Source organism: Mastigoproctus giganteus, chromosome 4 (assembly GCF_048544385.1).
Source record: "Mastigoproctus giganteus isolate SK-2022 chromosome 4, ASM4854438v1, whole genome shotgun sequence".
NCBI classification, from domain to species: Eukaryota; Metazoa; Arthropoda; class Arachnida; order Uropygi; family Thelyphonidae; genus Mastigoproctus; species Mastigoproctus giganteus.
Window position 1 is genome coordinate 89,478,470 of NC_143578.1, and position 22,465 is coordinate 89,500,934.

The following is a 22,465-nucleotide window of genomic DNA, read 5'->3' on the forward strand; positions in this document are numbered from 1 at the left end:
AAAAATTTTTTGTGATTACTCTTCATTAATTTGTGAATTTTTGCAATTTAACAAAAGATATCACTTTTTAAAAAATATTTTTTAAAACTACAGGCATTCCCCGACTTATATAAGGGTTCTGTTTTGGAAACCTGCCCGTATGATTTAAAAAAAAAAAAAAAAAAACACCTTAAAATAAAACTTTTAAAGTATGTATTACCTGCAACTTATTTCCGGTATGTGTGTGGGGGGTATATATGACAATGATTTTAGTTGGAGGAGGATGATGAGGGCTATCATGTCATCAACGTCAGACTCCTCTTCCGGCTTTAAAATAGCCGAAGAAGTGGAAGACCCGTAAAAGTATGGTGCTGAAGTTGCAGTCAGAGAATCTGTAGGTTGAGGAGGTCGCTCAATCTTTTCTCATGAATTTATCTAGGGAGGTTTGAATGAATGCCTTCTTTTTCTGGCACCTCCGTAGCCAGGTGGGCAGGAGCAGCAGTGCGTAGCACATGCTTCTTGATCAAACCACGGTTCGAGCCCGTGACCACCAAATACAGAGGATGCGGAAAGGTCAGGAAATGGCCACCGCATATCCCTGAAGCAATATGGCCTTAGTTGCTAATGCTCCTAAAAACCAAATAACAACAACAACCACCTTCTTTTTCTTGCAGTAGACTTTAAAAGGCAGAGAACTTTTTGCATGTTTTTTTTTTATTCGTTCTTTATCTTTCACTATTGTAGTGAATGTTGCCAGCCTTAAAATATGTGAAATGGTCTTTATTGTTTTACCACCTTCATACATTTTCATAATCTCTAATTTTTGCTCTAACATAATTGTATGCTACATTTTTTGAAACACCAACATTGCCAGGTTCACTCACATGCTTCGTGCCATTCTGACTGGGATAACATGCAATAATAAAAAAACAGAAACAGTTCTCTGCAAAACAGAGCAGTAGTATAAATAATGGGGTGTAAAAATGAGATGAAAGAAGAAATAGTTTTAACAAGAAATTCTGATTCTATATATATACAAGTTGTTGCACGTCACGTGATAAGTCATGAAAAGCTCCGTACATGGGCAATGTTACTGTCTGGCGTCCTTGCAAAGTTCCCACTGGAGACCAGACTGTAGGTATCTCTGAAGTTGCCAGTTACAGCTGATTTCTGCACAGACAATTTTTTTCTAAGTAAAGTTGGATTTCCATAAGTTGGGAAGTGCCTGTATTTACAAAAATTGTAGTTCTAAGTTCCTCAAACTTTTTTTTTTTCAGATAGCTGGTGGGGGTTTAAAAATTCTTCTGAAAAATGTTTGATACAACTAGTACAGGTAACAAAATTTCTTAGAAATTTTTAATAATTTGTATTGTTCTACAAATTTAATAAAATGGATGCTTACCCTCTAGCATTATGATTCAGCAAAATATTTATTTTTTAAAAATCACACTTAAAGACTTTTGACTGACAACAATATTTAAAGTGATAATAAATTTGATAACAATATTTAAAGCTGTGTTTTTATACTTTTTTTTTTTTTTTTTTTTTAGCCAACATAGGTTTAAAAACATGGAAGACTCAAAAGTTTAAAAATATAGAATAGAAACAGAATTATTTGAAATGTGAAAAGAGAGAAAAGTAGCAGTAGTAGAGGCATGTAGGGCAAGAAAGCAAGCATATGAGCTTAAGTAGCATCAGCCAAAAAAAAAAAATAAATAAAAATAAAAATTAAAAATAAATAAATTAAAAAAATAATTTCACGCATCCATTGCCTCTAAATGTTTGACCAGTTCCCCCTTGAATTTATTTAAGCTATCAATTTCCACAAGGACAGATGGAAGTTTGTTCCAGCAATCAACTACCCGCTAAAGGCAAATTTCCAACACATCTATTCTACAACTGTCTTTCCTCTATTTGAATTTATGACCCCTCAGGTTCGTAATCTGAGCAAGCAGAAGAATCCAATCAGAATTCAGTGTGCTCCACCCATTCAAGACCACCTTATACATATACATCTCAATCAGATCACCTCGCAGGTGCCTAGAACCCAGCCGCTGCAATTTGCAGAACTTTCTCCTTTCTTTGTAGGAGGATCCCTTCATTCCCTTCACCAATCTTGTTGCCCTTCTCTGTACACAATCAAGCAACTCTACATCTTTTCTAAAATGAGGCCTCTAGATCTGTAGGCAGTACTCAACGTGTGGCCTGACTACTGCCTTATACAAAGGGATAATCACCTCCTTTTTCCTACTAGCAATATTCCTGTATATCATTTACAATACCCCATAACCTGCTCTGGCAGCCTGTCTGCATTGCACCAAAAACTTCATATCTGACTGCATAATTATGCCCAGGTATTTTTCATTTTCTACCACCCTAAGCGTAGTATCACACAGTTTTTCACACAGTTGGTACGATTCTCTGGGATTCATTCTGCCCATATGCAGTACTTTGCATTTGTCAATGTTAAACTTCAGTTGCCACTTCTCAGCCCATCTGCCCAACTTTTATAGATAGTCTTGCAGTAGCACACTGTCATTAACAATCCTGCCAACCTTTGTATTATCTGCATACTTGAGCGTGATATACCTTCATCAATATCATTCATGAATATACAAAACAGCAAGCCCAACATCAAACCCTGGAGGACTGCAATAATAACATTAGGCTATGAAGAGCAGCGTCCATTGATTACCACTCTGTCTTCTCCCACTCAACCACCCTTTTATTCATTGTAGCAACTTGCCCTTAATACCATACTGCTCCAATTTGCACAGTAGTCTTCTATGCACAACAGTATCAAAAGCTTTCCTGAAATCCAAGTATAAAATATCAAAATTATTTTTTGCATCCAGTTCCTTTGTAACCACATCATAGTATCTAATCAAATTGGTCAGACAAGACTTCCCCCCTAACAAACCCAAGCTGTGTCTGAACTATTGCTGCTGTCTTGTCTAGGTGTTCCTGTATCACCTCTTTAACCAGTGACTCCATTATTTTCCACAGAACGAAGTTAAACTAACTGATCTGTAATTACTTGTGTTACCTTTTGATCCCCCTTTGTGAATTGGGGATACATTTGCACATCTCCAGTCCATGGGACTTCTCCTGAGTCCAAGGATGCTCTTATAATTACAACTAAGGGTTTGCTTACTTCCTTTGCCACCTCCTTTAATATAACTGGATAGATCCCATCCACCCCAGCTGCCTTTCTCACGTTTAACTTCAACAATTTCTCCTCCACTTTGCTCCCAGTAATTACAAAATCATTAAGCTCCCTGTTAGAATTTAATTAGCTTCTGTCCTTCACTTCCCTAAAGAATTCTTCATGTGTGAATGTAGATGCAAAATACTCATTCAGTGTGTCAGCCATCTGAGCAGGATCATCATCGGTCAAAGCATCGATATGAACTGGACCAATCTGATTATTCTCCTTCTTTGTAGAGTTTATTTAAGTAATGAAGTCCTTGCTGTTTTTCTTGGCATCCTTTGCCAAAGATTTCTCAATCTGCCTTCGCCTGCCTAATATCCTTTGGCTTGATTACAGACTAACTTATATCTACTATAGGCTTCTGTGTTGTGTGATAATTCCTATGCATCCCATGCATTTTTCTCCTCTGCCACGAATCTCATTAGTTCATCTGCCATCCATTTAGGTCTAAACCTTGAACAGGATTTCTTAGGTGGGACAAAAAGCCTAGTAGCTTCCAAATTTAGTTCCTTGAATGCTTCCCATTTAGAATTTGCTGTTGGTAACATCATCAGTTGGTCCCACTGTACAGAATTTAAAAACTGTCTGAGACCACTGTAGTCACCTTTACGAAAGCAAAATCCCTTCCCTTTAGCCCTAATGGCAATTATATCTAAGTAAATCTCACATCAGTACACTGATCACTGCCACCTAGTGGTTCCTTTATCTGCAAATTCTTAACGAATGAATAATCACTGCTGATAACCAGATAAAGAGTCTCATGTTGCCTCTCGAACATGCTGCTGCAGAAAACAATCATCCAATAAATTACAAAAGTCTTGCTAGTGTGCGAGTGACCAAGCCACATGTTCCAGTCAATATCTGGGATGTTAAAATCCCCCATTATAATACAGTCTGATTTACTGACCCATTCTATTTCTCTATACAATTCTTTGTCGTACTCAGAGTCATTAAGCCTATAACACACTCCTACCCTCTTTTTTGCTTTCCCAGTGCTTATGTCACACCACTCAGTCCATCTATGTCAACCGGATGCACTTCCTCAGATTTTTATTATTATTTTTTTAATTAACAGCATAACCCCTTCTCCCTTCCTATCATGTTTATCCTTTCTGTACCAAATTCCAATTCTGCATTCCTTATATGTGTGGCACCATGTTTCTTATATCTCAACAATATCTACCTTTGATACTTTGACCAACACTTCAAATTCATCAAATTTATTTACTATACTCCTAGCATTGGTGTACATGCACCTATTCTTTTTCTTAGTTACTCTAACACAGCCCATTATTTATTTGTTTTCATGATGACTCCCACCATTCCCTGAAACCCACAGCACCCCACCCTCCAGGCCTCTGCTCATTCTAATAGAAGCAATTCAAGAATCACTTTCAACCTCTGCCTGTGGCTACTTTTAACCTTTAGTCTGTGAATCCCCCAAGCTAGCGGTTTTCCGACCCACATAACGCTACCTTGATAGCATCAGCAAACACTCTTGCACCCCTTCTATTTAAGTGTATCCTATCCCTGGAGAAGCAGTCTATCTTGTTAAAGTTCGAAACATTGAACAGTACTAGTTTCAAAAATGTTCATTTAATGGTGCATTTATGTTTCCAGATTTCTAAATAATAAAAATGTAATCTTCAAATCTCTTCCAATGAAGGGTTCATTCATGCTATAGATTTTAAAAAAGATACAGTAAATATATCCCCTACCTAGTAACATGGAAAAAAAGACAGTGGAGAGAAACTTGAAATAAAATATTACACCTTTTGTGCTGGGGGATATATCCACCATAAGCCCTTATTTAAAAGCTGGAAAAGTGAATGAATCATTAATGTGGAACACCTTTGCAAATATTATTACTTACCTTTTCAGATTTTGATACTTAGACTTTTGACTGATAACGACATTAAAGTTGTTTTTATAAACTTTATTTTTAGTCAACATGGGTATAAAAATGTTTAAAATGGTGGAAGAGTTAAAAGTTTAAAAACACAGAAGAGAAACACTGAAAAGTACTAGTTTCAAAAAACGTTCATTTAATGGTGCATTCATATTTTCATCCTATACAGATTGATACTTTAACACTTTAAAGTATCAATCCCGATTCAAGTTCAATTCGACACTTTAAATAGAAAAATAAATAAATAAATAACAATTGCAAAAGGCAGTTACAAAAAATTAACTGAAATATTCTATAAAGAAATTGGGCTGCCTTTGTTTTGAGTAACAAAGCTCTAACAGGGAGCTAAATGATTTTGTAATAACTGAGAGGAAGGCACCTGGGGTGGATGGGATCTATCCAGTTGTATAATGGGAGGCAGCGAAGGAAGTAAGCAAACTCTTAGCCATAATTATGAGAGCATCCTTGGATTCAGGGGAGGCTCCTCCACACTGGAGATGTGTGAATGTATCCCCATTTTACAAAGGGGAAATCAGAGGCTGACAAGAGTAATTACAGACCTGTTAGTTTAACTTCTGATCCAGGGAAAATAATGGAATAATTGTAAACAACGTAATGCAGGATCATCTATACAAGGCCACAATTATACTTCAGACGCAGCATGGATTTGTTGAGGGGCAATCTTGTTTTTACCAATTTGAATGGATACAATAATGTAACTGGATGCAAATAATTTTGATATCATATACTTGGATTTCAGAAAATTCCAAGTGTCAAGAAATTAGGCACCAACTCAGCGTTCTGATGGACATCTATGAGAGCTTGAGGTGTAGGGTAAATGCCCTTGAATAAATTAATGAGGGGCCAGTCAGGCTCTCAGCTGCCCAGCTCAATGACAGAGCCCACTCCTGTGCATCAGGCAACACAGAGGCAATCTCCAAGGCAGAATGCGCTGGTCCCAAAGGAACTAGTTATTGTTGGTGACTCTATTGTCAGGGAGATGGGGAATATACTATGTAAGAAGGATAGGTGGAACAGGACCAGGGTATGTCTGCCAGGGGCCACCATCTTTTCAGGGCACAAAAGGTGATATTGTTGTACACATTGGAACTAATGACATTAAGAGTAAGAGATCTGCAGATTTACTCAACAAGTACAGGTCAATGTTGAAAAAAAGTTGGAGTTAGGGTTGAATGTGAAAGTGTATGCAATTCTGCCCAGACATGATAGGAGGAAGTATATGATGAGAGCCTTGTCAATCAATTCGGCCCTGGAGAGATTGTGCGAGGCTCAAGGGGTAGAATTTTTTTCAGCCTGATCTGTGCTTGTTGACAGGAGAGACTGCTTCTACAGAGATGGGATACACTTAAATAGAAAGGGAGCAAGAATATTTGCTGATGCTATCGAGGCAATGTTAGGTGGGTCAGAAAACTGCTAGCATGGGGGGGATACACAGACTAAAAGGTTAACAGTAGCTGCAGGCAGAGGCAAAAGTGATTCTTGCACTGCTTCTATTAAAATGGGCAGCAGACTGGAAAGCAAGGTAATGGATATTTCCAGGACTGCTGGGAGTCATAGTGGAACAAGTAAATACATGGGCTGTGTTAGGGTGGCTAGGAGCAAGAACAGGTGCATGTACACCAATGCCAGGAGTATAGTTAATAAATTTTATGAGCTTGAAGTGCTAGTCAAGACACCAAATGCAGATATTGTTGTGATATCAGAGACGTGGTGTCACACAGATATATGCAGAGCAGAGTTGGAATTTGGGGAGTACAATGTGTGTATAGGAAGAATAGACAGGATAGAAAGGGAGGAGGGATTATGCTGTTAGTTAAGAAACACAAAATCTACGAAAGTGCATCCAATTGATGTTGGTGGACAACACAGTGTTGAGTCTGTTTGGAGAGAAATAAGTACAGTAAACCCCCGCTATTCGCGGTATCTGTATTCGCGGTTTCGCGTATTTGCGATCGCCGATTTAATATAAAATGAAACCTAAAAAAAATGTGAATTTTAAAGCACCGTGAATATTTTCCGCCATAAAAAAACATGGATGTGGCTAAAATTACCTTTCCCAGTCAAAACAGCGCTCAGTGGGTGGGGGGAGAGGGGTGACAAAATTGCGAGCGTGGATGTTTCTCGCTAATCCTTGTTCAGTATGTGTTATGCACTTGTCATGGAAGGTTTCGTCGTTTGCTTTTAATTTATATGCTTTTATAAATTGAATAAATTTATCAATTTATAAATTGATATGCTTACAAAAATGATAAATCTACCGTTTTGCAGTGTAACACAGACTTTTTCGAGTGTGTTAATGGAAGACAGTGACTTTATTATGGACAAGTTCTTTCTAACCCATACAAAAATATGGCTACGAATAACAAGAGAAATGTGAAAATATCAAAGAAGGTGATGACATTAGCGAATAAAATTGAGTTATTAGATAAAATTTCTAATGGTGAAAATGTCTCCTCAGTGGCAAAACATTATAAAATCAATAAGTCAACGGTACGATCAATCAAGAAATCGGAAGAAAAAATCCGCCGTAGTGTCCGTGAAAACGCTCTAATTGTTTCAAAAATTTACTCTGTAACTCATGATGTTAAATTAGAAAAAATGGAAAAAAGCTTAAAATCTGTGGATAGAATACCGAACTCAAAATAAAATTCCGTTAAGTTCACTCATCATTCGTGAAAAGGCAAAACTCCTTTATCAACACTTTAGCGAAACTGGTGATAGCACTGGCGGGATAAGTTTTTTAGATAGCAAAGGCGCTGGTTTGAAATTTCTAATACATATTACATTAATATTAAATTGTTTCTTATTTTCATTTCGATGCCATATGCTTGCATTTCACTATGTACTGTCTATGTACATAGTCATATTATGAAGGTACATATAATACATACATAGACAAAATTTTAGACTAGTTTTTCTTATATATTTCATACTTTGGAACGGAACCCCTTTATTACTATGGGAGCCATAACTCAGTTTTCGGTATATTTCTCAGGAACGTAACCCCCGCGAATAGCGGGGGTTTACTGTACTGAGAAAGGAAAAATGAGAGTAGGTGTGTGTTATAGGCCTAATAAATCTGATGAGTATAATGAGCAATTGTGCAGAGAAATAGAGTGGGCCAGTAAATCAGAATATCTTATAATGGGAGATTTTAACTTTCCAGATATTGACTGGAACTTGTGGGTTGGTCACTCGCACACTAGCAACACTTTTGTGGATTTATTGGATGACTGTTTTCTACAGCAACATGTTCAAGAGGCAACCAGAGGGAGTAATACTCTCAATCTGATTATCAGTAGTGATTCTTCATGCATTAAGAATCTGCAGATAAAGGAACCACTGGGCGATAGTGATCACAATGTATTGATGTGGGAATTATTTAAAGATGTAACTACCATCAAGGCTAAAGGGAAGGGCTTTTGCTTACGTAAAGCTGACTACAGAGGCCTCAGACAGTTTTTCTGTATAGTGGGATCAACTGATGGTACCAACAGTGAATTCTAAATGGGAAGCCTTCAGGGATTTAATTTTGGAGGCTACTAGGCTTTTCATTCCAACTCAGAAATACTGTTCAAGCTTTAGGCCTAAATGGATGTCAGATGAATTAATGAGGCTAGTGGCAGAGAAGAAGAATGTATGGGATGCGTATAAAATATCAGGCGATGCAGAAGCCTATGGCAGGTATAAACTAGTCTATAATCAAGTCACAAAGGAGGTTAGTAGACGAAGGCAGATTATAACAAATCTTTGGCAAAGGATGCAAAGAAAAACAACAAAGAGTTCTTTACTTATGTAAACTCTAGAAGGAAAGGGATGAATCAGATTGGACCACTTAACATAGATGGGTTGACTATTGATGATCATGCTCAGGTAACTGATAAACTGAATGAGTATTTTGCATCTCCATTCACACAGGAGTTATTCAATGAGGGGAGTGCCATAAGTTTATCAAACACTAACAGGGAGCTATGTGATTTTGTTAAACTTAAGGAAGGCACCTGGGGTGGACAGGATTTATCCATTTATATTAAAGGAGGCAGCAAAGGAAGTAAGCAAACCCTTAGCCATAATTATGAGAGCTTCCTTGGACTCAGGGGAGGTCCCCATGGACTGAAGATGTGCAAATGTATCACCAATTCACAAAGGAGGTTCAAAAGGTGACACAAGTAACTACAGACCTGTTAATTTAACTTGTGTTCCGGGTAAAATAATGGAATGACTTGTTAAAGAAGCATTGCAGGATCATCTAGACAAGATTGCAGTAATAGTTAAGACACAGCATGGGTTTGTCAAAGGGAGGTCTTGTCTGAACAATTTGATTGGTTACTATGATGTGGTCACAAAGGAACCGAATACCAGAAATAATTTTGATATCATATACTTGGATTTCAGGAAAGCTTTTGATACTGTTGCACATGGAAGACTGCTTTTTTTTTTTTTTGTTAGTTGTTGGCGCATCGGCTTCTGTGGCCATATTGCATCTCCCAAGGTTTTTGCATTTTCTACTCTGATCCAAGCCTGAGGCGGGATTCGAACCCGCAACCTTTGGGTTGCCAGGCAGGCACTTTACCCACTCGGTCGGCATGGAAGACTGCTGTACAAATTGGAGAGGTATGGCATCAAGGGTAAGCTGCTACAATGGATAAAGGGATGGTTGAGTGGGAGACAACAGAGAGTGGTAATCAATGGACACTGCTCTTTGTGGACAAATGTTATTAGTGGAGTTCCCCAGGGTTTGGTGTTGGGCCCATTGTTGTTTTGTATATTTATCAGTGATATTGATGAAGGTATATCAGGTTTAATGTCCAAGTTTGTAGATGATACAAAGGTTGGCATGGTTGTTATCAACAGTAATGACAGTATGCTACTCCAACTGGATTTAGATAAGTTGGGAAATGTGCTGAGAAGTGGCAACTGGAGTTTAACATTGACAAATACAAAGTACTGCATATGGGTAGAAATAGCTGAAGAGAAACGTACCAACTGGGTGGTACTACACTCAGGGAAGCGGAAAGTGAAAAAGACGTGGGGGTTATAGTGCAGCCAAATATGGAGTTCGCTGAACAGTGCAGACGGGCTGCCAGGGCAGGTCATGGAGTCTTGTCGATATATAGGAATTTTACTAGCAGGGACAGGGAGGTGATAATCCCTTTATACAAGGCAATGGTCAGGCCACACCTAGAGTACTGTGTACAGGTCTGGAGGCTTCATTTTCAGAAGGATGTAGAGTTGCTAGAACGAGTACAAAGAAGGGCGACAAGATTGGTGGGAGGAATAAATTGGTGCTGTTACCAAGAAAGGCTTAAGTTTTGCAAATTGCAGCACCTGGAGGGTAGGCACCTGCGAGGTGATCTGATTGAGGTGTATAAGGCCTTGAATGGGTTGAGCAAGCTGAATGCTGATGTGATTCTTCGTCTTGCTCAGACTAAGAACCTGAGAGGGCACAGTTTCAAATTGAGGAAAGATAGTTATAGAATAGATGTGCGGAAATTTGACTTTAGCTAGTAGGTAGTTGATTGGTGGAACAGGCTTCCATCTTTTGTTGTGGAAGCTAATAGCCTAAATAAATTTAAGGCTGAGCCGGCCAGGCATTTGGAACGAATGGAGGGATGAAATGGTTTTTTTTTTTTTGGCTGATGCTGCATAAGCTTGCTTTCTTGCATCGTATGCCTCTACTAATGCTAATGTGCTTTAATGTGCTCAAGAAAGGCTTCAGTTCTGCATATTGCAGAATCTGGAGACTTGGCACCTGCATGTTGATCTGATTGAGGTGTTTTAGGATTGGAATGGATTGTGCAAGCTCAATGCTGATGGGATTTTTCCTCTTTCTCAGACCACACACATGGGGAGATACAAATTCAAATTGATGAAGGACAGAATAGATGTGTAGAATTTGCCTTTAGCCAGCAGGTGGTTGATTGGTGGAACAAACTTCCATCTATTGTTGTGGAAGTTCATAGAAAGTTCTATTGGAAGGAATGAATAGGTGAAATGGGAGATGTAGTGATTTTTTTATTTTATTTTTTTTTTTTTTGGCTGATGCTATATAAGCTTGGCTTTCTTGCATCATTTGCCCCTGCTAACTCTAATAACAGCAAGTGTTGTTAATAATGTTATTAGTGGAGTCCCTCAGGGTTCAGTGTTGGGTCCATTGTTGTTTTATGTATTTATAAATGATATTGATGATGGTATATCAAGCTTAATGTCCAAGTTTTAGTCTAATTGTAACCATTCTTCTGCGACAAAGTTAAAGGAAGGGGACTTTGTTTCTGAACAGCATTTTCCATCACATTCCACACATTCTGAATAGGATTGAGATCAGGTTAATGCTGGAACCAGGGATGATGGAAATCCTTGTCATCTTCTCCAAACAATTTTTGCACAATTCTGGCATGATTTCCTGGATATTGACTGGAATTTGTGGGTTGGTCACTCGCACAGTAGCAAGGCTTTCGTGGATTTATTGGATGATTGTTTTCTACATCAGCATGTTTGGGAGGTAACTATAGGAAGTAATATTCTTGAATTGATTATTGGTAGTGATCCTTCATGCATTAAGAATCTGCAGATAAAGGAACCACTAGGTGGCATTGATCACAGTGTACTGAAGTGGGATTTACCCAAAGAGGTAACTACCATCAGGGGTAAAGGGAATGGTTTTTGCTTTCATAAATCGATACTGTCTCATACGGTGGTCTGAGACAGTATTTAAAATTCTATATGGTGGAACCAACTGATGATGTTATCAACAGCAAATTCAAAATGGGAAGCAAACGCCAGGGGCTCATATCTGGTGAGTATGGGCTTGGCACACCCAGGGTCCTGAGCTGGATATCATCATTCTTCTCTTCCTTGGTGATTCCTTTAATCTCTCTCTCTCTCTCTCTCTCTCTCTCCCTCCCCCGGGGTAGTTCCGAAAATTTTTTTTGGCTGGTGCAGCATAAGCCTCAGGCTTCCTCGCACCCTATGGCTAATAATAATAAATAATAAAATTAATTTTGGAAGCTACTAGGTTTTTCATACTAACTAAGAAATATTGTTCAGGGTTTAGGCCTAAATGGATGTCAGATGAACTAATGAGATGGCAGAGACACAAAATGCATGGGATACATATAAATTAATGGGTGACATGGAAGCCTATGATAGATATATGCTGGTCTGTAACCAAGTCACAAAGGAGATTAAGCAGGCAGAGGCAGATTATGAGAAATCTTTGGCAAAGGATGCAAAGAAAAACAACAAAGAGTTCTTCACCTATGTAAACTCTAGAAGGAAAGGGATGAATCAGATTGGTCCACTTGATATTGATGGTTCAACTGTTGATGATCCTGCTCAGGGGGACTAACAAACTAAATGAGTATTTTGCATCTACATTCACACATGAGGAGTTATTCATGGAGCCGAATGCCAGAGATGAATTAAACTCTGGCAGTGAGCTAGACGGTTTTGTAATAACTGAGAGAAAAGTGGTGGAGAAATTGTTGAAGATAAACATAAAAAAGGCACCCAGTATGGATGGGATCTATCCAGTTATATTAAAGGAGGCAGCAAAGGAAGTAAGCAAACCCTTAGCCATAATTATGAGAGCTTCATTGGGCTCAAGGGAGGGGGTACCCATGGACTGCAGTTTTGCAAACGTGACCCCAATTCACAAAGGAGGATAAAATGGCGACATAAGTAATTATAGACCTGTTAGTTTTAACTTCTGTTCCAGGAATATTAATGGAGGCACTGGTTAAAGAAGCACTGCAGGATCATCTAGACAACACTTCAGTTATAGCTCGGATACAGCATGGTTTTGTTAAGGGGAAGTCTTGTCTGACCAATTTGATTGGATACTATGATGTGGTCACTAAGGAACTGGATGCAGGGAATAACTTTGATATTATATACTTGGATCTTAGAAAGGCTTTTGATACTGTTGCACATGGAAGACTGCTGCACAAATTGGAGCAGTATGGCATTGGAGGCAAATTGCTGCTATGGATAAAGGGATGGTTGGGTGGGAGAAGACAGAGAGTGGTAATCAATGGACACTGCTCATCATGGAATAATGTTATTAGTGGAGTCCCTCAGGGTTCAGTGTTGGGTCCATTGTTGTTTTATGTATTTATAAATGATATTGATGATGGTATATCAAGCTTAATGTCCAAGTTTGTGGATGATACAAAAGTTGGCAGGGTTGTTAAGGACACTAATGACAGTACACTGCTGCAACAGGATCTAGAAAAGTTGAGCAGATGGTCTGAGATGTGGCAAATGAAGTTTAACTTGACAAATGTAAAGTACTACATATGGGAAGCAGTAACCCCAGAGTGACGTGGTAGAGAATGAAAAGGACCTGGGGGTAATTGTGCAGGCAGATATGACGTTTTCTGAGCAGTGCAGATGGTCTGCAAGAGTAGCTCATTATGCCTTTTGATGATATACAGGGATTTTTCTAGCAGGGATAAGGTGGTCATTACCCCCTTGTATAAGGCAATGGTCAGGCCACACCTTGAGTGCAGTATACAGGTCTGGAGGCGTCATTTTAAGAAGGATGTAGAGCTGTTGGAATGAGTACAGAGAAGGGCAACAAGATTAGTGAATGGAACAAAGGGTTGCTCTTACGAAGAAAGGCTTAAGTTTTGCAAATTACAGTGTTTGGCAACTAGGCACTGGCGAGGTGATCTGATAGAGGTGTATAAAGCCTTGAATGGTTTGAGCATGCTCAATGCTGATGGGATTCTTCCTCTTGCGCAGAATGACCTGAGAGGGCATAAATTCAAATTGAGGAAAGGCAGATGTAGGATAGATGTGCGGAAGTTTGCCTTTAGCCAGCAGGTGGTTGATTGGTGGAAGACTTCCATCCTTTGTTGTGGAAGTTGATAGCCTAAATAAATCTAACGCTGAGCTGGACAATTATTTGGAAAGAATGGAGAGGTGAAATGGTAGCTTTTTTTTTTTTTTTTTTTTTTTTGCTGATGCTGCATAAGCTTGCTTTCTTGCATCATATGCCTCTACTAATGCTAATGTGGCCATCACCTTTGGGATAAAAGTGTAACATTGCAGGGTGCAGTAGATCTGATACAAAATCATGTACTCTCTGGATGACATTCAACCTTCCACTGATATCAACGGACCCAGTCCGTGCCAACAAAACATTCCCCATACCATGATAGCACCTCCAGATAGCTTGGGTTGCTTTAACAAGGCAAGCAAGTTCCATTGCTTTGCGAGTGTCTTGCCACACTTTCTGCCTACCATCAGCACAAAACAAAGTGTTTTGTTATTCTCTGACCATGTGACTTTCTTGCATTGTTGTTCCACTGTTCACCCATGACATTCTTCGCACCACTGCAAGCAGATTTTTCTGTTCTCTGAAAAAAGTGGCTTTCAAATAGATGGTTTACTGCCAATACCCAATTTTTTCAATTCCCTGCACATGTAATGGAGGGTTGAAATTATGCAGCTCTGGGTCTGGTTGAATTCAGATGTTATCTGCTGCACACTTGGTGTCCTATTTTTCCATACAGTCCTCCTTACATTATGAAGGTTTTGCTCTAGAATTGTTTTTCTTCCACACTTATACATTTGAGATGCAGAAGAACTGCTTGCTTTCCAGTCATTAAGAACCTTTGAGATGGATGCTTTTGAAAAGCCAGCTATGTCTTTCATTTCTTGAATTGTGGCTTTTGCCAAATGTGCCTATGATAAGACCTTTTTCAAAGTCTAATAGATCATGCGTTTTTTCCATTCTGGCTTCAGATTACTACAGTCAAACAACATATGCAGTCTTTGTACTCAACAAGGCAACACAGTGACAGCTAAATTTTCACATGGTTCATGCCTTGAATTGTGAAAATTTGAAGATTTAACTCATTCCACCTTGTTGGAACATGAGGAAACTAAAATGCCTATTTAATCATCACAGTGGTAAGCAATGTTTCTTCACTGTGGATATTTGTGCAGTGGAGAGTGCCAGTGTGGACATGAGCTGCACCTAAACTGTGTTTACCTCTGCCACAATCATGAAAACAGATGCCTTCTTCCTGCTATATCTCTTTTTAATTAATTTTATGTGGATCTGTACTGATGGTGGTTTTCAACTGGACTATTGTCATCATATTACTGGTTTATGCATGATCTGTGTTTGTGAGATTTTTTGTATATATTTACTTTGAGAAAGTGTATTTTGTAAATCTTTCTGAAATATTGCATCAGGGTGTTGCTTCTCCCCCCCCCCCACATGGCAATAAACAAGTTTATATATATACAGCACATCCAGATATAAAACAGGACATGGTTCAAAAAATAAAAAACCTATGCATAGTAGAAATGCGTTCCACAGAGCATACACATTTTCATATAACAGTGAAGGAGAGGTTACACAAAAGGCTGTAAACTATAACAGCATCAATACTTATCCCATTTGACTTATTTTTATAGATAGATATTACACTACAATTGGTAAATTATATATTAAAATTCAAAGGTTACCAAAGAATTGATTTAAATGAAATATATACAATCAGTATAGTTTCATTTGTGATGGCCAATTTTTTAATCAAGGATGGAGGGGGAATGTTTTTGAATTAAGGCAGTTTCTTTATGAAACTATGCAAGGTCAGTCAGTCACTTGCTCTCTGAAAATAAATCTGTAACTGCTCATCAGATGGTTCTTGCACTATTTCTATTAGAAAAAGAAGTGGCCTGGAGCGAGGGGGTTCTGGGGGTTTCAGGGACTGATGGCAGTCATCGTAAAACAAGTGGGTATATAGGATGTGTTAGGGTAACTAAGAATAAGAATAGGAGCATGTATACTTGCAGAGATAGCAATTCTAGAAGTATAGTAAATAAATTTGAAGTGTTGGTCAAGACATCAAAGGCGGATATTGTTGGGATATCAGTGACGTGGTTTCACACAGATATTAGGAATGCAGAATTGGAATTTGGGGAGTACAATGTGTACAGAAAGGATAGGAAGGGAGGAGGGGTTATGCTGTTAATTAAGAAAAACATAAAATCAAAAGAAGTGCATCCAGTTGATATATATGGACAGTGCACTGGTGAGTCAGTTTCGTGTGACATAAGCACTGTGAAAGCAAAAATAAGAGTAGGAGGGTGTTATAGGCCTAATTACTCGAATGAGTAAAACGAACAATTGTACAGAGAAACAGAGTGGGCTAGTAAATCAATGTCTTATAATGGAGGATTTTAACTTCCCAGATATAGAACTTGTGGTTTGGTCACTCGCACACTAGTAAGACTTTTGTGGATTTATTGGATGATTGTTTTCTGCAACAGCATGTTCGAGAGGCAACCAGAGAGGGTAATACTCTTGATCTGGTTATCAGTAGTGATCATTCGTGCATTAAGAATTTGCAGAATTTGCAAGAACCACTAGGTGGCAGTGATCACAGTGTACTGATGTGGTGGTGGTTGTTGTTGTTGTTGTTGTTGTTGTTGTTGTTTGGTTTTTAGGAGCATTAGCAACTAAGGCCATATTGCTCCAGGGATATGCAGTGGTCATTCCCTGACTTTTCTGCATCCTCCGTATTTGGAGGTCACGGGCTCGAACCCCGGTCTAATCAAGAAGCATGTGCTGCGCACTGCTGCTCCTGCCCACCTGGCTACGGAGGCACCTACTGACGTGGGATTTACTTAAAGATATAATTACCATGAGGGGTAAAGGAAAGAGATTTTTCTTCCGTAAAGGTGACTACAGTGGTTTCAGACAGTTTTTAAATTCTGTACAGTGGGACCAACTGATGATGTTACCAACAGCAAATTCTAAGTGAGAAGCATTCAAGGAATTAATCGTGGAAGCTACTAAACATTTCATACCTATTAAGAAATATTGTTCAAAGTTTAGGCCTAAATGGTTGTCAAATGAACTAATAAGACTCGTGGCAGAGAAGAAAAATGCACTGGATGCATATAAATTATCAGGTGACAGAAGCCTATGCAGATATAGGCCAGTCTGTAATCAAGTCACAAAGGAGGTTAGGCAGGCGAAGGCAGATTACGAGAAATCTTTGGAAAAGGATGCTAAAAAAAACAGCAAGGACTTCTTTACTTATATAAACTCTAAAAGGAAGGGGGATGAATCAGATTGGTCCACTTGATATCGATGGTTCGACTGTTGATGATCCTGCTCAGATAGCAAACAAACAATGAGTATTTTGCATCTACATTCACACATGAGGAGTTAAGGATTGAAGATGCAAGAAGGTTATCAAATTGTAGCAGGGTGCTAAATGATTTTGTAATAACAGAGCAAAGTGGAGGAGAAATTGTTGAAGTTAAACATAAGAAAGGCACCTGGGGCGGATGGGATCTATCCAGTTATATTAAAGGAGGCAGCAAAGGAAGTAAGCAAACCCTGAGCCATAATTATGAGAGCATCCTTGGAGTCAGGGGAGGTCCCCACGGACTGGAGATGTGCAAATGTATCCCCAATTCACAAAGGGGGATCGAAGGGTGAGACGAGTAATTACAGACCAGTTAGTTTAACTTCTGTTCTGGGTAAAATAATGGAGTCACTGGTTAAAGATGCATTGCACGATCATCTAGACAAGACTGCAGCAATAATTCAGACACAACATGGGGTTTGTTAAGGGAAAGTCTTGTCTGACAAATTTGATTGGATATTATGATGTGGTTATGAAGGGACTGGATGCAAAAAAAAATAATTTTTATATCATATACAGTCTGTCCTCGTATAGCACAATAGTTGTGTTCCTAGAAACCCTTGTGCAATGCAAAATCGTGGAATATAAACAACAGGCCCTATGGGAAAAGTGGGGTTAGGTGCCGATCACCCAAGATTGAACACATGTGGAATCAAAACATTATCAAACACAATAAATAATCGGGTAATTTTAATCGTTATAAAATACTTACATATTTTATAACGATTAAAATACGTAATAAAAAATAATATTATATTTTTATTATAATATAATAAATAATAAAAAATATTTATTTTTTATTTAAATAATAAAAATTTATTAATAAAATAGTAAAAAAATTATTATATTAAATAAAATAGTCATAATAAAATACTTACGTATTTTATAATACGTAAGTCGTAATAAAATGCTTACGTATTTTATTACGACTATTACGAAATAAAATATTGCTAATGCTTTTGCTTCTATCGTAAGCAAACTTGTTTTTTGTTTGATTTTCTATCCAAACAGATGACAGCCGTTCCATCTCTTCCAATTCTTTGTGTCTTAATCTAATGGATTTTAATTACACTTTGAGTTGTTCCCGCTATGAAAGTTGTTTTTATTTTCTCTGCATTCTTTGTAATTCTCGGCATTGCGTCATTTCAGCCTGTAGCATGTGCAATATCACATGGTCTTTCATTTTGCTCAAAGCGTTTCAAAATTTCATATTTTTTCTCTATCGACAGAGGCGGACTGGCCATAAGCCTTATCCGGGAAACACCGTGGGCCGGAGGGCGGTGTGATTTTGGCCATAAACCATAGTATGAGGCCACTATAAATTTTCCCGGGTAAGAATTTTTGACCCAGTCCGCCTCTGTTTATCGATATTGCTTTTTTTTTTTCTCTCTGAATCTGCAGTGTCTTCGCCAGGACGCTTCCTTTTCACACCTTTTAAGTATTTTACTAATTTTTTGGGAATAATTACAAAACGAGGAGGCACGCTTGATACACATAAACAAAGCTGCATCCGTGTAGCAACTGAATAAACAACACCGTAAAGGCCGAGATACACTATTAACACCTCACATTTTACTAAAGCACATTTCTGGGGATTACTACTATAAAACAATAAAAACAATTTCCAGTTGCGTTTCTGCTAGTGGAATCTGTTATAAACTGTTAGTAAACTCGATCTAATTGTATTTGCGGTTATATCGATAGCTGGAATTGTGTTGGTTTTTACGTTATTATGGTGAAATATGTTTCCCCTTCACTGATATAAAAAACATAAATACATTTTCAGAATCTTCTTCATTCCTATCGTGTTGCGTTCGGTTGGGGTGATTCTGCGTTCGACTGCCATTTCTTGTAAACAAAAGACGAATCGTGCATAAGCGAATTCGGTTCGTGTTATAAGAGATATCGTTCCCCTATTTATAAATCGTGTATGATCGAATTCGTGTAATGTAAACACGTGTTATACGAGGACCGACTGTATGTACTTGGATTTCAGGAAAGCTTTTTACACTGTTGTGCATGGAAGACTACTGTACAAATTGGAGCAGAATGGTATTAAGGGTAAGTTGCTACAATGGATAAAAGGATGGTTGAGTGGGAGAAGACAGAGGACGGTAATCAATGGGTGCTGCTCTTTGTGGACTAATGTTATTAGTGGAGTCCCACAGGGTTCAGTGTTGTTTTGTCTATTTATCAATGATATTGATTAAGGTATATCAGGCTTAATGTTGAAGTCTGCAGATGATACAAAGGTTTGCAGGGTTGTTAATGACAGTAATGGCAGCATGCTACTGCAACAGGATCTAGAAAATTTGGGAAGATGGGCTGAGAAGTGGCAACTGAAGTTTAACATTGACAAATGAAAAGTACTGCATACGGGTAGAAGTAACCCCAGAAGAACATACCAACTGTGTGGTACTACACTTAGGATGGTAGAAAATAAAAAACCTGGGAATAATTGTGCAGTCAGATATGAAGTTTTCTGAGCAATGTAGACAGGCTGCAAGAGCAGGTCATGGGGTTTAGTCAATGATATACAAGAATTTTGTTAATAGGGAATTTTGTTAATAGTGATTGTTCCTCTGTGTAACACAATGGTCAGGCCATGCCTTGAGTACTGCATACAGGTCTGGAGGCCTCATTTTAGGAAGGATGTCGATTTGCTTGAACGTGTGTACGGAGAAGGGCAACAAGAATGGTGAGGGGAATGAAGGGATCTTCTTACCAAGAAAGGCTTAATTTCTGCAAATTGCAGCTGCTGGATACTAGGCACCTGGGAGGTGATCTGATTGAGGTGTATAAGGCCTTGAATGGATTGAGCACATTGAATTCTGATGGGATTCTTACACTTGTTCAGATTACAAACCTAAGGGGGCATAAATTCAATTTGAGGAAAGACAGTTGTAGAATAGATGTGCGGAAAGTTTCCTTTTGCCATCAGGTGGTTAATTGCTGGAACAAACTTCCATCTGTTGTTGTGGAAGTTGATAGGTTAAATAAATTTAAGTAGGAACTGGACAAACATTTAGAGGGAATGGTTGTGCGATTTTTTTTTTTTTTTTTTTGACTGATGCTACATAAGCTCATATGCTTGCATCACATGCCATGATTACTACTAGTAATAGTACTACTACTAGATTAGATCATTCAGTTTTCTTTCAGTGCCCAGATCTACATCGGAAACCATGTGAAATAAATATATGTTTAACTTGAAATGTATGTTGTAAGACAGCACATTATAACAGGATGGATGTATTTTGTATATATACAAAAAAACATCAATAGCAATAATAAATATCTCTAGTACTTAATAAAATTATTAATATTAACAAAACCTGATTTATGAAATATAAATCCAAGTGAATAATTTTTTAATAAAATGAATAATTTAAGAGAGCCAGGTAGTTATATCTCTCTCTCTCTTCAATTATTCTGAAATATCAAAATTATATTTTATATAAGTCATAATAGTCAGAATCAGTCAAGATTTACTTACACATTCCCTTTTGTTAGGTTTTGCTTTATCTAAAGATTTATTGGCATTTTCATACTCTACTAACAAACAAGTTCGATGAAACAGCATTTCCTGCAATTGATCATCAATTAAAATTTCTTCCTCTCTATGCTACACTTATACAATAAATATTTATTTCGCACAAAAGCTAATGATTAAATTCCTTTAAAATAATTAATACATTAAACAGCAAAAAAATATTAAATTTACATTAAAAATCAAAACAACATAACAGAATAAGATTACACCCAATTAATGAATACAATCTAACTAACATAAAAAGAAAATATAATTAAACAGCATGGAATTGCAGTTAGTATAGTTAGCCTAGCATGAAACATCCAGGTGCTGAGCAGCCAGCTATTGCTTACCAGGCAAGTGGAAGCAATCACTAGCTATAAGTCCGGGATGCTAAAGTTACTTTTCCAATGAATGCACCAAAGGAAAAGATTGTGGCCTGCAATCTCAACCGTTTGTTTTAACCCTTTGTCAGAATTGTTCCTGGTGGTTGTCCCTATCTAGCTGTGCAGTTTTTCATAATTGAGAATTACAAATGTCAAAAAAATGAAAATCATATGAGAAGTGGAATGTAATTTTCACATGAAGCATTTGGATATTGTGTGGATGCTGAACATTCGTCAGTCTACACTCAATGTGACATTGTTCAAATGGGAGAAAATTAAAACTGTGTTTAAAGATGGAGTAAATGGCAAGAGAAAACACATGCATGAAGGACAACATCCAAAGCTAAAGGCAGTATTGTTGAGGTGGTTCAAACAAGTGGTTCTGTCTGCTGATGTCAGCAGACAGAAGCATAGTTCTTTCAGATGCAGCCAATTTAGCTCAAAGGGTGGGGTTAGATGATTTTAAGATGTCAAATGGCTGGATAGAAAGATTTAAGAAGAAACAATCTTGCATACCATTGTGCATGTATTGAAGCATGTGTAGAGATGTTGCATATGTGAAAAAACAATCTACCAGCCATCCTGAAAATGATACCACCCTGAACATGTTTTCAATGCAGATGAGACAGGTCTATTTTGCCACCTTTTACTTGAAACTGCAGTTCAAAGGTGAGAAGGTTAGTAGTAATAGCTTGAACAAGGAAAGGTGTACACAGTCCTGTTATGCTGCAATGAAAGTGGAACAGAGAAGCCTGTGCCATTGGTGACAAGGAAAGAAAAATGTCTATGATATTAAGAATATACATAATTTTCAAACACTAAGGCATGGATGACAGCACTATTTTTTTTTTTTTTTTTTTTTTTTTTAAACAAGCATTAGCTGCCAAAATGGAATCAACAAGAGAAAGTTTTTTTCTTTTGTAGATCATTGTGCAATGCATCCAGGAAGGCACTGTCATCTGCCTACTTGCTTAGTTATAGGTGTTTACTGCTCCTGACTTTTACTCATAAATTTTTTTCTTTGTAGATCATTGTGCAACCCATCCAGGAGTGTGCTGTCATCTGCCCACTTGCTTAGTCACACGTGTTTATGCTCCTAAAAATTGGTCTAAATGACAAGTTTCACTTTAAAACATACCAACGGATTCCCTTTCGGGTGGACTATCCTGGGAATAAGTATATGTTTGATTTTTTGGGCTCTCTGCTGAGACATTTTCATTTTTTATCTGGTGTTATTGTCTATGGCTCGGA

General features: G+C 37.9%; 1 protein-coding gene across 4 annotated transcripts in view; it reads right to left on the reverse strand.

Annotated features, from left to right (window-relative positions):
* The window catches only part of LOC150086894 (sorting nexin-6-like), a 375,374-nt gene that overhangs the window by 172,783 nt on the left and 180,126 nt on the right, over positions 1–22,465 (reverse strand). For all 4 annotated transcript variants that reach the window (XM_090371664.1, XM_090371665.1, XM_090371666.1 and 1 more), the window contains exon 11: positions 20,793–20,882. In XM_090371664.1, coding sequence (XP_090227790.1) covers positions 20,793–20,882 — 90 coding nt within the window. The remainder of the gene's footprint in view (positions 1–20,792; positions 20,883–22,465) is intronic.